General features: G+C 27.5%; 2 protein-coding genes across 6 annotated transcripts; one reads left to right on the forward strand and one right to left on the reverse strand.

Moving 5' to 3' along the window:
- Positions 1-726: 726 nt before the first annotated feature.
- On the reverse strand, positions 727-4728 carry Bm5234 (Uncharacterized protein; the record flags this gene model as incomplete). 4 transcript variants are annotated; one of them, XM_001898692.2, is made up of 11 exons in its annotated part: positions 727-821; positions 993-1116; positions 1397-1492; positions 1617-1751; positions 2604-2834; positions 2993-3058; positions 3184-3249; positions 3351-3437; positions 3793-3861; positions 3986-4156; positions 4567-4728. In XM_001898692.2, the coding sequence occupies 11 exons, from the start codon at positions 4726-4728 to the stop codon at positions 727-729; spliced, it is 1302 nt and encodes a 433-aa protein (XP_001898727.2). The 4 variants fall into 4 exon arrangements, with proteins under 4 accessions (XP_001898727.2, XP_042930167.1, XP_042930168.1 ...); XM_043074233.1 differs by having other exon boundaries at positions 1617-1757; XM_043074234.1 differs by lacking the exon at positions 1397-1492.
- An 8728-nt stretch (positions 4729-13456) lies between these two features.
- Bm5230 (Uncharacterized protein) lies at positions 13457-14049 on the forward strand (the record flags this gene model as incomplete). Of its 2 annotated transcripts, none has more annotated exons than XM_043074236.1 (2): positions 13457-13663; positions 13813-14049. In XM_043074236.1, 2 exons carry the CDS (start codon positions 13457-13459, stop codon positions 14047-14049), a joined length of 444 nt encoding a protein of 147 aa, XP_042930170.1. The 2 variants fall into 2 exon arrangements, with proteins under 2 accessions (XP_042930170.1, XP_001898726.1); XM_001898691.1 differs by having other exon boundaries at positions 13508-13663.
- Between the last annotated feature and the right edge of the window lie 2319 nt (positions 14050-16368).

Here is a 16368-nt window from a genome sequence, read left to right on the forward strand (position 1 = left end):
ATTTGAGTCAAATTGCATATCTTTGTAGAATTATTAGGGAGATAAGGGCATTTTCCGTATCACTAAAATGATTGCAATCAAACAACTTAACTCTTTTTATAGTTTATGAAAATTACTAATTTCATTCAGAAATTATTAAGAAGATTTTTTATCGACTGCTGCCATCTAAAATATTAATTCTAAAACTTTGCATGAAAAAATGATTCGATATTTTTGAATGACTTAACTTAATTACCGCACTAAAAGGAAAAGCACAAAAGCGAGTAAAATAAATTGATTATAAATTATTTGTGCTCTATAAAATAATTTGTAGTATGCATGTTATTGAAAGGAATTTTTAACGATTTTGAAGGAAATTTAATTTTGCACTATTAATTTCAAAATAAGGTAATTTAATTACTTTAAATCTTTCCATTAATTGTGTGTAGGTAAACAAAATTATATATTTCACATTTATTGATGAGAACAATAGAATATAGGGAAGTAATTTTCATCATTTGGTTCAATTCTTCCAGTAATGAATGGCCAGGATTGAAACTGAAACGTAAGATGGAGCAAGTGGTATATTATTATTCCCTACTTTTTAACTATTACTGAGGAAGAAATAACTTATTGCTGCATGGTTACTTATTGTAAGAGAAAGTTCGCTTTCTATTTATTGTTTTCAATCAGAAACAAAATACTGCATAATTGAAAAATAATACATATATGTTAATTGTTCACTGTTCATTGAGTGTTATTGTCATTTTTCAGTCGTCTGTACAGCTCCTTTTCTGCTGTTTGTTCGGCCATTTCACAATTATATGATAATTTAATTAATTCTAAAATGACTAATTTTTTTTGTGACTTATGCATATAATTTCATGTCAAAATTATCATAGTATCCTTCAAATAAAAAAAAAGAACAGTATTTTTTTTCTGATCATTTCATAGAAATTCAACATTTTTTTAAAAGCAATTTCAAAAATTAGCTTTAAAAAAGCATAACAAACGTTTTTCAGTGAGTGTCCTAGAAAGAAGAAGTTGATGCAAAGTGCGAGTGTCACGTTCAAATAAACATTTATGATTTTTCCACTTCAGAAAATTTGACACTTCGCTACCAAATTGGCTGAACATCTGAAAAAATGAAAAGATTTGTTCTGTTAGATCAATTAGGTCATTCTTTTGCTCTCTTTTATATTGGGATTGTTCTGGTTAGATTATTTGTTCAAATAATGCATAGTTATAGTAGTTGCATAGTGTCACCACATTACTAGCAAATGTACTATTAATTTAAATAATCTTCCCACTAATTAATTAATAATTTCATCAATTATATCAACAATTCTTCTGTTTTAACACTTCAAAAACTTTCATCGGTTCTACTATTTGCTAAAAATGCAAATAGATTTTAGACCTTAAAATTTATGTGCCCATTTGGAAGTAATTGCGCACACTGACGATGCAGCAATGACAGATCCTTGATTAAAAGACCAAAAAATGGTATGATAATCTAAAAAAATTCTGCACAAAATTAAATATTTTTGAAAATTTTACAAGATGTATTACAAACTTTTCTACTTTTAAAAAAATACAAATTAAATCAAAATTTAATTTGAAAAAATGCAATAGCTTACAGCATCACTTTCATTTCGAGCACTATTAAAACGCCATATTGCTGCTTTAAGAGTTGACCGATAGCTAACAAAGTTTGCTGTTGGGTCGAACTGATGACGCAGAATGTCAAGTTTACTTTTCTCAACACGATTCCACTGTAACTGTTTATTTCTTTATTTCCATAACAATATTTGAACAAAAAGCTTAATGAAATAAAATTTTAATAACTTCGGACTTCTTAAATTTGTTAAAAGAAAAATAAACAATGAAAAATATGCGTATGCAAGGTAGCAATTGATAGAGGGTTGTTCAAATGGTATTACTTATTAAAAATTAAAATCAAAATTTGTTACTAATTCAAAGTTATCAAAAATTTATTGTTCACCTTGTTCTGATAATCTTTTGTATGTTTTCAAGTATCTAATTATAACCTATTACTAGTAATATTGAAACTGACTGTTAGGATGTATTTCATATAAAATTAACAATTCATATATGTTCATTTTCTTGTCACTGGTAAGTTCAATTTAATATTCTCATTTTGTAGTCACTAAATTATGAAATATATGTCACACTTTCATTTGATACTTAATACTTCTAATATATGAAGTGAGTTTCGACATAGAAAATAGCACCGAAAAGTTATCTTTAACAATTGGAAGTTCTTCTATATAACTTTTCTATAAGAAATTCTCGAAGAAATCTTTGCCAATTTGTTCCATCAGCAATCAATCAATAAATCTTGGCAGTTCTTGTTTTTTCACCTTCTTAAGTATAATTTTAATGATAAAATCATTTCCTTAGTCACTGATTAGACAAAAAAAAGAACTAAAATAAATTTTCAATATTTGCAATGTATTGAGATTTGCACAACAAACTAATTATAAATGTTAAGTCTTATATATATTAAGTCTCTAATAGCATTCTGGTAACAATTAGAAAAAAGAAAAAAAAAAACTGAAAATCGGAAGAATAGGAACGGACTAAATTGAATGGAAACGAATTACAGTTTTTTTCAGTCTTGCTATAAGCGGTAACGATAAAGCAGCTACGATAGCCATAAATGAATTGAAATTGCCAATATTGATGCATTCTTTAGCAACATCAATGAAATACTCAATGGTATGTATCCGACAATGTCTTTTACTGCATCGTAGTATTTCAGTAGCCGTAAGATATGTCAATCGGTTAGACCAATCAATATAGTACTTTATGTTGTTTGTACCATTACCATATCTCTAAATAGGAATAGAAAAAATTTTTAAATTTAATTAAAAATAATGTTTATATTGTTATTTTGAACAATGCAGGAAATTCTTTTGTTTATCTTGTTTCGTCTTATGTTATATCTTTAGAACAAAATTTCCAAAAAAAACTTGCACAAATAAAAACAAACTTTCTTAGTATCGTCATCCATTGAAGCGTAAACAATTTCATCTGGACCAATCATACTGAATCGCTCCTAGCAATTGCTTCAGTTATAGGATTATAGCATTTTATAGACAAATTTTAATTTGTTAAAACAATTGTTTAATTTTTTGTATAAATGGAAAAATGAGATAAGAAGTAAATGAAATGCTTTCTAACCAATTCAATAAGTGTTATTTGCCGCGCTAAAGTTGTTGGATTTGGACAAATTTCCACTAATCCTTTCTGTAATTACTATAAAAAAGATTGTGAAATAATATGACATAGTGAAATATGCTTAAATTTTCATTCGTTAAAAAGCTATATAATAAATTATTAGAACAAACATAGTTATTATCGTCAATATTCATGATTTGAGCCACACTTGACGAAATATTTATCAGAGCTCGTTCGAATCTTTCTGCTCGATCAAGCTAAAATGCGCAATGTTATTTACAACTTAGGTACATTTTATATTCAAGTGAAAACTTTTAATTTATACATTTACTCTTTATGTCCACAAATGTACAAATGGTCCTTTTCCGTTAGATCATATTATCGATTTTTTCATTTTTATTTTTTTCATTTATTTTTTTAGCGCTGAAACAGTAAACGTTGAAATTATCTTCCCGTATGATAAAGTTGTTGAAGTAATCTATCCGTATGTAATTTGCAATGTTCATCAGTGGAACATAAACTAAGCAGTTCAATCAAACGTTGCTGCATTTGCTGATCATGAAAATCATATGGAATGCTTCGAGTCCATTCTAAACATAATTTATAGATTACACGGAAAGTACGTGTTCGTCCTTCTTTTGTAAAATTTGCTCCAGTAGCATTCTGCTTGAAAACACATTGCTGCAATAAAAAAATTAAATTTTTTTTTTATCTACAGCAGAAACTGCATAGCTAATTTTTTTACGTGTTAAAATATGAGAAAAGTAAAAGTATTAGGTTAAATTAGATAAAAATTAAAATAGACCTGTAAAATTTTTTGTATCAAATCTGGTGGTGATATGAAAATACGAATATTAAGTAAAGCAGCAAAAATGTATGATTGTTCAATTGAGTAATTACCACTTGGAATAAGTAGTTCGATTAGTGAGTCCAAAGTAACACTCATCAACGACCCCTCCTTATCAAATATTCTGTCCTATAATATGACGGTTATGAGTGATTTGAATAAAGCTGAATTTTCATATCATTGGCGCTATATACCACTTTCCTTATAGTAAAATAATAATTATATTTTTTGAAATCATCCTATATCATTAGAATTTGTTACATATGATCATCTCGGTTAATTTCATATTTTATTTATAATTTTAGATGAGCAAAATTTAGCAAAAAATAATTCCAAAATACTCTATTACTTTTCTAGTCTTATTTCCTCGTTTACATTGTTTATCCACCACAAATATTGAATATTTTTACTGCAAAATTTAAAATCTTTTTCTGTCATTTTCTGCAATACTTAAGTTTTTATCTACAACTGAAACATTGGAATTCAATAACTCATAATAAAACTACGTTTCTTTTTAAAACAAATCAAGCAAAAAGCACCGGAATGGAACGAATATGCTCTTCGAAGGTTGGGTGCGAAGTTGATGGCCTTCCTATCAATGAATCTTGCTTAGATAATGGTTTTTGTTTGTTGATTCTTTCTTGATCATTTTCCATCATTTTCCGATTTCCATTAGGTAAATCATTTGATGCCATTAACATTAGCATTCCTTTACCTTCTTCATCAATTTATTTGTATTCAAAAATAATAAATAACGTAAGACAATTATATCGTTTAAAAAAGCAAAAAAACACTTCAAGAGTTCGTTGTATATCACTTCATTAATATCAATGTACTAAGTCGATAGTGCTTCAGTCGGGAAAAGAATAATTGATGGAGGTTTAATTGCTGCTGAATTTTTTCTTGTCTCTTTTGTTTTGTTAACTTTTGATCTTTTGAATTGCAATCAAATCGTAATCAGTTGTAATCAAAAATCCAACTGCAATCAATTATAATCAAAAAGTGGACATTATAATTGATGATGGAATGAATTTGTGTTGGTAATAAATGTCTTCAATAATGTTATAAATTCAAAATATAAATTATGTTAGTCAGTATTTTCAAACGATCCTTCTTTTCTTCAAATAATATCACAATATTATTTGCTATAATTTTATTGGTATAATTAGTCTATTCTACTCAAAGGACACTGATAAGAAAGTATAGAATATTAGCGATTATATACATGCGGATTCATCATTGTAAACAAAATTAAAAACCTTTACCTAAATTTGCGAATAGAAAAAAAGATAGGATGCAGATATAGTTTTACATATTAAATTTTTTACGATTTACTGTAAAGTAACAACTAAAGTTATTCAATCCAAAATCCAACTTTTTCGTATTTGTTTAAATTTCAAATTATTGAAAATAACAAAATGATTTCTTACCATTCTAATACTTTCATTTTTTCAATATATGTCACCAGAAAACTTCGGTATAACTTATCGTGATAAAAAAAATTGTTCATGCATCAGCTATCAATGATTCATAAAGTATATGTAAAAGTATTACTAAGCATAATGAAATTATAGCATCATACAACTTGTGCAAAATAATATGATTAACAAACCTCTCATCGGAATCAAAAATCCCATCAAATTTGTTAAATTTATCAAACTATTCATTCCATAGCCTTATGGCTGATGAATTCATGCAAATCAAAGATTTGATAAAAGATAAACTTTCTGCGACATGGGAAAAAGTGAACTAGAATACATGGTAGAAAAAAAAGAGGGAATTCTCTGGGTTTATAAATGTTACAATAGAATAATTTTCAATTATCATCTTATTTGATAACAATTACTACTGCATCGGCACTAACTAACATTTTACATCTACAAACATAAACAGTCTACTGAATTAATGAAAGCGATGAAGTCTACTGGCAAGTGAGGATCATGAGAAATGCAGAATAATTACTGGTGAAATAATTTTTGCTCATGAAAAGATACGGTAAATTTGATATTAAATTTTGGGTAGCAACAAATAAATAGTACAATATTGAATAAAATAACTTTAATATTCCACTAAACATTTCTTCTAACAACTAATAGTAATAATAAATGATTAATTTATTAATAAGTTATTATCTCACTGGTGTTCCACTTAGATTAATAAATTGCTAAGTATCCTAATTAAAACAAAAAAAAATCCATCCACCATGATACCTCAAAATTCAAAATTATCATAAAGGAAGTGGAGTTTTCATTAAATTATAATTTAATGAACTCACATAAAATTCAAGAACTTAAAGGAGAGAATGCGAGCCAAAAGGAAGTGAAAATCATGACTAAACATAATATAAAGAATTTTGGATCTAAAATTTCCATAACACATTCTGGGGAGGTGTGGGAGGGTGAGGGAGGGAGGGGGGTGGGGAAAAAAACGGATTAAAAGAAGCCATTAAATAAGATGATATTCAAGTCCGTCCATTATTTACTTTCAGCAGCTGTGTCCTTTTTAAAAATGGATAAATTATTTGAATAGTTCTAGAAAGACTAAGCATATTTTATTTGATAAAACGATGTGACGCATCATTTTGAATTTCACTAAACGAAAATTTAATGTGTAATTAAGAAAAAAAACTTCTTTACACTTTGTTCTTGGACATAGATGGAATACTTGAGGGAAGGAAGAATGTCATGGGATTAGTAGAAAAGAGAGAGAGAGAGAGAAAAGCAGAAACTTCAACAGAGCAGATGGTAAAGTCTTGTATAAACTTGTATAAAAAAAAAAAACTAAAAAAAATGTTGTAAATAAACTGAAAAATTAAAAAAAAAATGTTTTGAAAATTTACAAACTAAGTCTCACACCTACAATTAATTCTTAAGTTAATAATTTTTGTAAATAAATTGTCAATAAGATAGTTGCATTACCAATTAATTCGACAGTTACTATCTCATCAAAAAATTGCTCACAATTTACCTAACAAATCTTAGAATCCTTAATGTTTTTTCTTATCTCTGTTGTCGTTGCTGTTGTTGCTTGCTGCATTAATTGGTAATTTTGCAGAGCAGACAAAATTGCCAAGTATAGTTATTAAAGTATGAGAAAAGAGATAATTTTAATAGAAAATTTCATGTTTTGTGGTCATGAAAAATTAGGTCGCACATACATAATCTTACAATATGTATCCACTTTCTTCTTCCTAGTTACCAGCTTCAAATTTTCATATTTTCGCATCTTTACCTTTTATCTACTTTTCCTTCTCCTCTCTCCCTCTTTCCACTTCTCTCTTTCTCTTATTCTTTTTCACTTCTCGTTTATCACTTCATTAAGGATTAAGAGAACATTAAGCTATTACCGCATTTACCTACTTATTGAGTTTGGAAGTTCGTTGAATTTTCATTAAAAATCGGTGATACAAAAGACTATCAGAAATTCAATCCTTCTGCATCACTTTTCACTACCAATTTTTTAGCCATAAATATTGGTTATTTTTCAAATAAATAATTAATTTTGTTGTTTTCTAGAAATATTTAAATTATTTAAGGAAACAATGTGAATTTTGCCTCTTCTTCATCCAAAATTATTTTTTCTTATCTCTGACAACTCCTCCATTCTCCACCTCCCCCCAGACGAAAAAAAAAAAAAAGAAACAAATTCATTATATTAGTGTATCTGTTATATTATTTACTCAATGATAGGAAAACTTAAAAAAGAATTAATCAGTGATTAAATAACAACAGAATAGAGTATTTTTAAATTTCGACAAATATATAGCTTTTAAGTAAAGCATTTAAGAAACAAACCAAACAAGTCAGCAAGAAAGTATTAAAACTGAAAGTGTGCATTGAAAACATAATGTAAATATGATGCGTATAGCACTCATTTTTTTTTCTTCGCTTGAAAAGAGGAAGAATGTGAAACATATTCAAATGATACTAGAAGATGAAGCATCAATGGCATATTCAATTCAATTTATCAGATAGTAGCTAACTCATTAAATCTCCGCGTGACATGCTAAGTTGCTTGATAAGCTTTACGCTAGGCTAAACTAGCCTTTCAAAATGCTCTCCATTCTTCATACACATACGAATACTCCAGTTCATAATACTTAATTCACTAATATTTATAATTTGTAATTAAATTACACTTTTTCCTTTCTTTACCTGTAGTTCTACCTTTGATTAGTTCAAGGAGAAAAATTACAATAATTTTCTATTATCTCACAAGCTAGAATAACTTAAACCGAATGATTTCGATCCAGCAATTGTTGCAAATGTTCTTTTCCCCTTTTAATTAATCGACGATGAAGCATACCGGTTTTCATTTTAGATGATTTATGATATAATACAGTTTTAATGACTACTACTAACACGTTAGTTTTTTTTTTTTTTTTTTTGCTAGGAAATACGTGAGAAATTGTTGAAAAAAAAAAAACACGATTTGCATAAATTGAATCAGACATTGCCTGGGGAAAAAAAGAGAAAGAAAGAGAACGCGAAAAAAGATAACAATCGCTGAGAATTGAGAAATGAAAAAAAAAAGTTGGAACGTGTATTGCAAAGTTAACAATTTGGCGGGAGAAGCGAAGTTTCGGTCTTCATCACCAAATACAAAATTAATTAATGGTTGCTATTGATCTGTTAATCTATTGGATGTTTTGAAAGTTTATACATATATTTATAAAAAACTAAAATACACATATATAATGTATAATGTAAGTATATATATAGTAATAATATAGTGTATTGAAGATGAAACGGATGTGTCATTTACAGAATTAGTAAAATTGAAATGAAAAAGATAAAAAAAAGTAGTTTGTAGAATGAAAGGAATAAATCCGACCAGCTTCTTAAATGTTATAACAGAGCTTAGAAGACTTTTCGAAATTCCTATAAATAGACTTTATTATCGAATCGAATGAAATAATCTGTTATGAACAATTAGCGTTACAAATAAGATGGGAAATTATTTTTGAGAATTAAATTGATAAATTTGGTAATTGTACGGAGAGAGAAGAAAAGAAACGAGAAAAATTCCTTTGTATTTTGATTTATATCCATTCGGTATTGAAGTGTGTTATTTCTGGAATTAAATAATGAATCAGAATTAAGAGGTGAAAAGAATGATGAAGGAGGAGTAAGTGAATGGAAAAGATTGGTAAAGTGTTGATGTATAATAGAAATTTAGGCTTTGTATTGAATAGTGAAACAGTTCGTTTAGAAAGGATGAAGCGGAAAAAAGGTAGGAAGAAGAAAAAGAAGGCTTGTATAAACAGAGTGATATGCGTCAAGGCCGTTCATCATTCATTTCAGTCATACAAGATGAACCAGCCGATAACCTATTTCTTTTCAAATTCTCCGATCTATCCATAAATAAACGTTTGTAAATATTTTGTAGCTTATATATCAATACAAAGGCATTAAAAATTTTTAGTGAAAAGCAATCAACAATATGTATCAAATCATTGTGGTTTTATAATGGAATGAATCGTTGATGACACTTTATTTTGAAATTTTATAATAAGTATATAATAAGGTAGGTAAATCAGGTATATTCATTTTCGATCAATAACAGCTATCTTGTTACATTGTTTTAATGAGCATTATGAGAAATGAAGTAATCTCAGATAAATGAAAAATTTCCTTTTCGTTTATCATTTGTTTTGAATTATGCTAAATTTATATGTTTAATATTATTTTCAGTCCTTTACTGCTGTTTAATGTTAATCTTAAAAATAAATTTTTCTTTTTTTCCTTATTTGCTCTATCTAATATATTTGCAGCAGTTTTTATAGTTATCCTAAATTAATCGATATCGAAAAAAGCTTAGAGTCGATTACATGATTAATTATATAAAAAATTGTACAAGTTTGTGATTTGCAATTAATTTCAATTATGTTGTTTGCATTAATACATTTTAACAGCTACATTCTTTGTTAAAGAATTGCTCGATTAATATTTTGATCGTTTTAGATCACATTGAAAATATTAATATCGTAAAATTAATAATTTTTGATATTAATTTCTTCTTCTTCATCAATGGCTATACTTTTGTTTAAGGAAAAATTTAATTTATAAGCAACATTAATTATTTTATGATTTACTCATCTTTACAAATAATTCAATGATTAATTTTTTTTCTTTCTAGAAGTTTCGATCTTCTGTGTTTGATTTAGGTGTAACTCTCAACTTACTGAATTATCAATGGAGCTGATTTCTTGAACAGCACAATTAATTATTTCATAAAACATAAAACGAATTGCAAAGCACTTAAGAAAAAATTTTGTATAAGAAAGAAAATATGAAATTTGAAGCAAATTTTTACGAAAGACAAAGAAAAGTAGAAAAACAGTTCTTTAATCCATTATTTTGTATAATGAACCACAATTGACAATTGAAATTTAATGGAGCGGAAAAGCTTGGCTCGTTAATTGCACCTTAAATACAATCCTTTCGCAATTTTGGCCCACTTAAAATAAATAAATTCGAGGAATAATTTAAATAATAGAAAATCCCCGTATGAATGAATATATTTAAAATCCTACATGCGTGACGATGGTGTTTTTATCAGTAAAATGTGGCAAACTGTGTAACAAATTTAATGGTCAATTTATTTAATCAATCTTTGTCCTGACAGGTACTTTTTTTAAGAGACAGAATTTCCAAAGTATCATCAATCCTGTTTATTCCATATTTGCATCTTTCTGGATTGATTACGAGGAAAACGGAAAGTTTCGCATTTAATTTAACCAAAAGCAAATAATTTGATTAAAAATGGAATTTCATCAACTTCCTTAACTATTTTTTTAGAACTTATTTTTTTTAAGTATTTTTTTTCTCTTAGGAACTTATTTTAATTTTTTACTATGAGGAAAAAAACAAATAAGGAAATTAATCCGGAGAATATTACAATATGTTATATTAAAAATATGATGTCACTTATGTTTTTTAAACTTTCGACCTATAAAAATTGGAAAAATAGTCCAAAAAGAAGTAAAGGATTTCAGAAATAAAATATGAAATTCATTATTAAAATAATAATAAATGCATTTAAATGAAAATTTGCTTTTATCAAAATGCAATTAACAAACATCGTTTTTTTTTTTTTTCATTTTCGAATGGAGGATTTATCTGATAAATCTTATTACACTAAACTGTTCAACTTCTTGCCCACGTTGTACTGTATGTTAGTCTAATTCGGATTATGAGATAATAGCTTAGAAATCAACTTTGTACTTTCCACTGATCGCTTCTGAATTCTTTCTCAATGTAACTTCTGATATAACTTATCGCTTAATCAAAATGAAACCAAATGGAATCTAACATTTCAATATTTGTTTTCATGAAGTTGTTTTATACATGAAAAAAAATATTTTTCGGTATAGAATTTTCTCGTCGCATTGATTATTCTGTACTTTCTTTTTCCTTCAACGTTTTTATTATGAAAGTTTACTGTTAAAAACTAAACATTTAAGAATAAGTTGAAGAAAAAAAAGGAATGTGAGAAGCAAAGTTGGATAAACTTATATGAATATCAAAGAATTATTTTAATTAGCGAATTTTCATTTTGTTATGAAAGGTACTGTTCGAATAATTAATTATTTGTTAAGTAGTAGTTTTTTTTTTGATTCAAATGTTTTCTTGGTCATTTTATCTTTTCATATTTTATACTTACTTTATTTAACTATACTAGCAATGATTTTAAAAAAATCGCATTTTTAGTTAAAACAATTTGCATTCTAAAAATTATTTTTATACATTAATCATATGGAATTATTACACTTCTTGTGCAATAATTTATTAATGAATACAAATCCAAAAATAATTTTCTCGTTTTCAAAAATTTTATTTTCTATTCTTAGTTTTTCAGTTGCCGCTTCTATGATTATTGTTAAAAGATTTATAATTTAATATAAATTATTTCAACTGATTTTTCCAAATAATTGGATATAAATTTTCATTATGTTTTTAAACACTAATGATTAGCATAATTTGAAGAATATAAGCGTCCGTTTCTTTTTCTTCACATTTATCAACTTTAAAGTACACACATACACACACGCACATACATACATAAGCATATATGTACATTTAAATACATAAACATACAAATACTGTGTTATGTTTCCATAACATTTATTTATTTAAACTTTTGATTCCGACCTTTGTGATGAAATATTTTGTTATCTAGGAAATTTTTGCAATCAAATGTTCATTTAAGATATAGAAAATGAAAGGAATTGATATTACATCACATCTAACAATAAACATATCTCGATGTTCATACCGGAATTTCAAACTTTACTTACTGTAAAAAAACAGAATAAAATATTTGCTACTTTTTAAAAGTTTTATAAGAGCTAACAGGTTTAATTTATCGAATTTTCCTCAGGAAACAAAAACAATATTGATTTGTTTAAGAAAAATGCGAAGGAAAAGCTTTATACAATTATTTTCAAAATTACGCACTACTAACTTAACTAATAAGAAAATTCGTTTTTGTTCTAGAACTCCTTTTTTTGCATTTCTTTTTCCGCATTCTCTCGGGATTGCAGTATATTGCCGATTCCATCTTCTTACTTACTTCAGACAATCTGTTTTATTAACTTTGCTTTTTTTTACACTAAAATTTGAATGGTAAAAAACACGCTTGGGAATAGTAAGTGTTATTCCTGGGAAAGCACAGAACGCGATCACTTCTTGTACTAACATTTCATGTCCGCCGTATTTTCTACTTCAGCGTTATCTTCCTTAACATAATTGTAATAAAATATTTTGACATATTATGTACACAGTTTCGTTATTCTAAGAAGTTTTAAATTTTCAAATGAACTCGAATTATTCATTCGTTAATTTTTAAATTTATAATTAGTGAATTCTAACAAATTTCTTTCTGAATAATATTTTCAAAAGATAAAAATTATGCTTAAGTTTCATGTTGCACGTTATTAAACATGTGAATTTCTCCTTCAAGATGATTTAATCCTTAACTATTAACTGATATGAAAAAATTGATAACTGACGAAAGCTAATAATATGCCATTTCGTTAAAGGATGAAATTTGATCGGTACCATCTGATTAAACAGTGAAATCAGATTGATATCAAAAGTTTTACAATCAAAAATATCGCCAATGATTTTTTATATCCTGAAAAATACATTCTTCCAAATATTTTAAAAGCTGAAAATTTTCACATTTAACAAATTCTCTTGGAGAAAATTCTATATAATTAGTTATACCAGACAATCAGTCTCTGAGAAAAAAAACAAGAACTAAAAATGACTAATCTTTAAAAAATTTTTTATTATACATTTTCCGAATATTTATTATCCATTCACTGATGCCAAATTGTAATCTCAACTATTGATAAATATCATTTCATACTGTTGAAATGTTATCATCTATCAAATATTATTGCAATTTAGTAATTCTTATACGATGAATATGGAATCGGATAATAATCGATCCCATAAAAATAGTTGTAGCAGCATGATGAATTCGAGAAAGCATTCCCTAACAGCTCAACTTACACGGACAGCTAGGCGTTTCTCGACCACAGTGGCACCACAACTAACAAAACTCGATCCATTACCATTGCTTCAATATTATAAGATGCTTAATATACGACTAGTAGATGTTGCTCAGGTGAATTACTTTTTTTTGCATTTACTAATACAGGATTTGTTATCATTATTTTGACTATAAAACAACGATTACAAATTAACTGTTGAAATGAATTTTGAAGTTTTATCTGAATTAACAATTCATGTCCTTTCTTGTCACATTTATTGCAGCTTCAAGCGGCTATCAAAGGATATATTATCAAAAATATAGTGAACTTCAGTCCGATTGATTTTGAAATAACGGATGAAAATAACGTTCGTGTGCTCAGTGTTAGTTTACGACCTGAGGAAATGATTCTTTCTAAAGGCATCAAGAGAATTTTTTCAATTACGTTCGATGATTCCGATCCTGAAGAATGTGGAACTGTGATAGCTAAAATTAGGCAACCTATATCAGGTCAACTGTAATACTGACCTCAAATTTATACTAAGCTGGAAGTTTTTAAAAATAAAATTTGAACTTCTATTCGTTTAATGAATTCAAAACCTCCAGTATCTGTTGTCAGATGACCAGATTTCCTAAGCATATTCTATCCGTAAAAGAAATATGGTGAAATTAAATTCTAATAAAAGAATGAGGAAAATTTGATTAAAACACACTAAAATGAATTTGAGGCATGAGAATATTCGGATTTTTGGAATTACCTTGCTCAAATATCGTCCAAATCTCATCATATGTTGACCAATGTGATCGATGCCAAATTAAACTCGTATCAAACTCAATTTCCAATTTTTTTACATCATATCGTTGTTGTTTTTCTACGAGCACTAAATGGCAATTCATAAAAGAAGGCAAAATTTATGCATTCATTCGGCCCAATTGTACATTTTTTGATGAAGATTCATTACGGTAAATTAAATTTCGTTTAAAAAAATGATATCTTGAACAAAAAAACCAGATGTTCTAGTGTTCTATTACTACTATTTGAAATTTGATGATTCTAGTCCTAAAAGGAAATGCAAATAGATAGCAATAGAATGATATTCGCCATCTTCCCGATATATAATTGTACTTATACTCCGAACAAAATCCTTGAATATTCCTGATGATCATAATAACCTCATAAAAACAATGCAATCGACTTTAGATTTTAACTATTTTTTAAGAACTAATGGAAAAAAAAAAACTTAGATTGGAATGGATGCCACAAGCAGATAATGAACTACGAATGATTGTTATCGCATATGGCATGATACAAATGGTCCGAGAAGTATTTCCCTCTCTAAATCATATCATAAGCGAACAATATCAACAAAAAATTGGTCTTTTTTTTTTCCTACTCTTTTTTATGATTCATAAGTCGAAAATGATTCTTTTTTTAACTGTTCATTGTTTCTCACAAAATGGGAATTTCTGTTTTTGTTGGAAAATCAGTATCTGAGGATATACAATTCTTTATTAACTACCAAGGAAGAGTCCAGAGATAACCTCAGATGTCAATAGTGTAAACTGTACACTGTACTGAATTTGGAATAATTCCAATATCTTTAAGGATTCTAACGACAGTGGTATCAGTAAGCAGAAAAACAAGAAAAATAGAGGATTTGATATACTAATAATCGACATTTATTGCTAATGTTGCCAAAACGATCAATTACATGGTATATGGTTTGAAATTCCTTCGTAGAATATAATTCTAATACTAACCACTACTAACCTTTGTTTACAACTGATAGTATATATCGCTTAATTATACGGCATCATGCACCACAAAACTATTTGAAACCCAATATTATATAGCTTTTCGAGAAATTAAAGAAGTTATGCGTTTCTTTATGTTTCGTCTCTGCTATTATTGTCTTTTTCTAAGGAATATTTGTAGCTAAATTTCTAAAGTCTTCGCAAAGTAACCGAACCCGCTTTTGAGTTAGAGTCATCGAGAATATTGATTGTAAAGGAAGCATATAATATGCTAACAAATGAGATAAAATGTTAACAGAAAACGAAGGCGCAGTCTATCAAGACAGAATTTTCAGCAGGGTAAAGTGAATTATACCACGACATATCATAGACCATAATTTCATCAGTTTAATTACGTGTCCGAAAAATTAGTTGCTCTTATCCGATCGGTCAAAACTATTTATGAAATAGTTTCGACATGAAAGATAAACATTCTTCCCCTTCGGTAAAAATAGCTGTTCCACAGCGCCAAACCATGATGATTTATCATATACTATTAGGAATAGTCGCTGTTGGGAAATAAAATGGTAGCACATAAATAATAGTTGAAGTAATTCCAGAAAATAAAAAAGAAATTGGCAGTTGGCCTATTTTACTTAAGTTATAGATGTAATTGCTCCGAAAGCAGATTAAAGGACTCACTGGATTAGTCACTATTAGAAACTGTCAAACAAGAGAAGTAACATCACCAGAAATTGCTCAAAGAAAAATTTAAAAATCATTCAAAATAAATTCGGACGTCAACATGAAAATCAAAGGAGAATTATAAAAACAAAATCGCAGAAAATGCAAAAAAGTCATCCAAAACAAAAGTGAAATGGAAACTTATGAGACGCAACAAGATTAAGACAATATTACCAGATAAAAGCAAGGGTTTGTTGAACAGAACAAGTGGATACAGAATACAAGACAAGGATATAATTAATAGATAATTTAAGATACATATAAACACATGAGTTCACACCTTGAAAACAAATTCATAATAAGTATGACGATTATTTTAAGCTTTGTCAAGAGATGAACAAAAAATAACATATGTAATTTCT

This window comes from Brugia malayi (assembly GCF_000002995.4).
Source record: "Brugia malayi strain FR3 genome assembly, contig: Bm_v4_ChrX_scaffold_001, whole genome shotgun sequence".
Taxonomy (NCBI): Eukaryota; Metazoa; Nematoda; class Chromadorea; order Rhabditida; family Onchocercidae; genus Brugia; species Brugia malayi.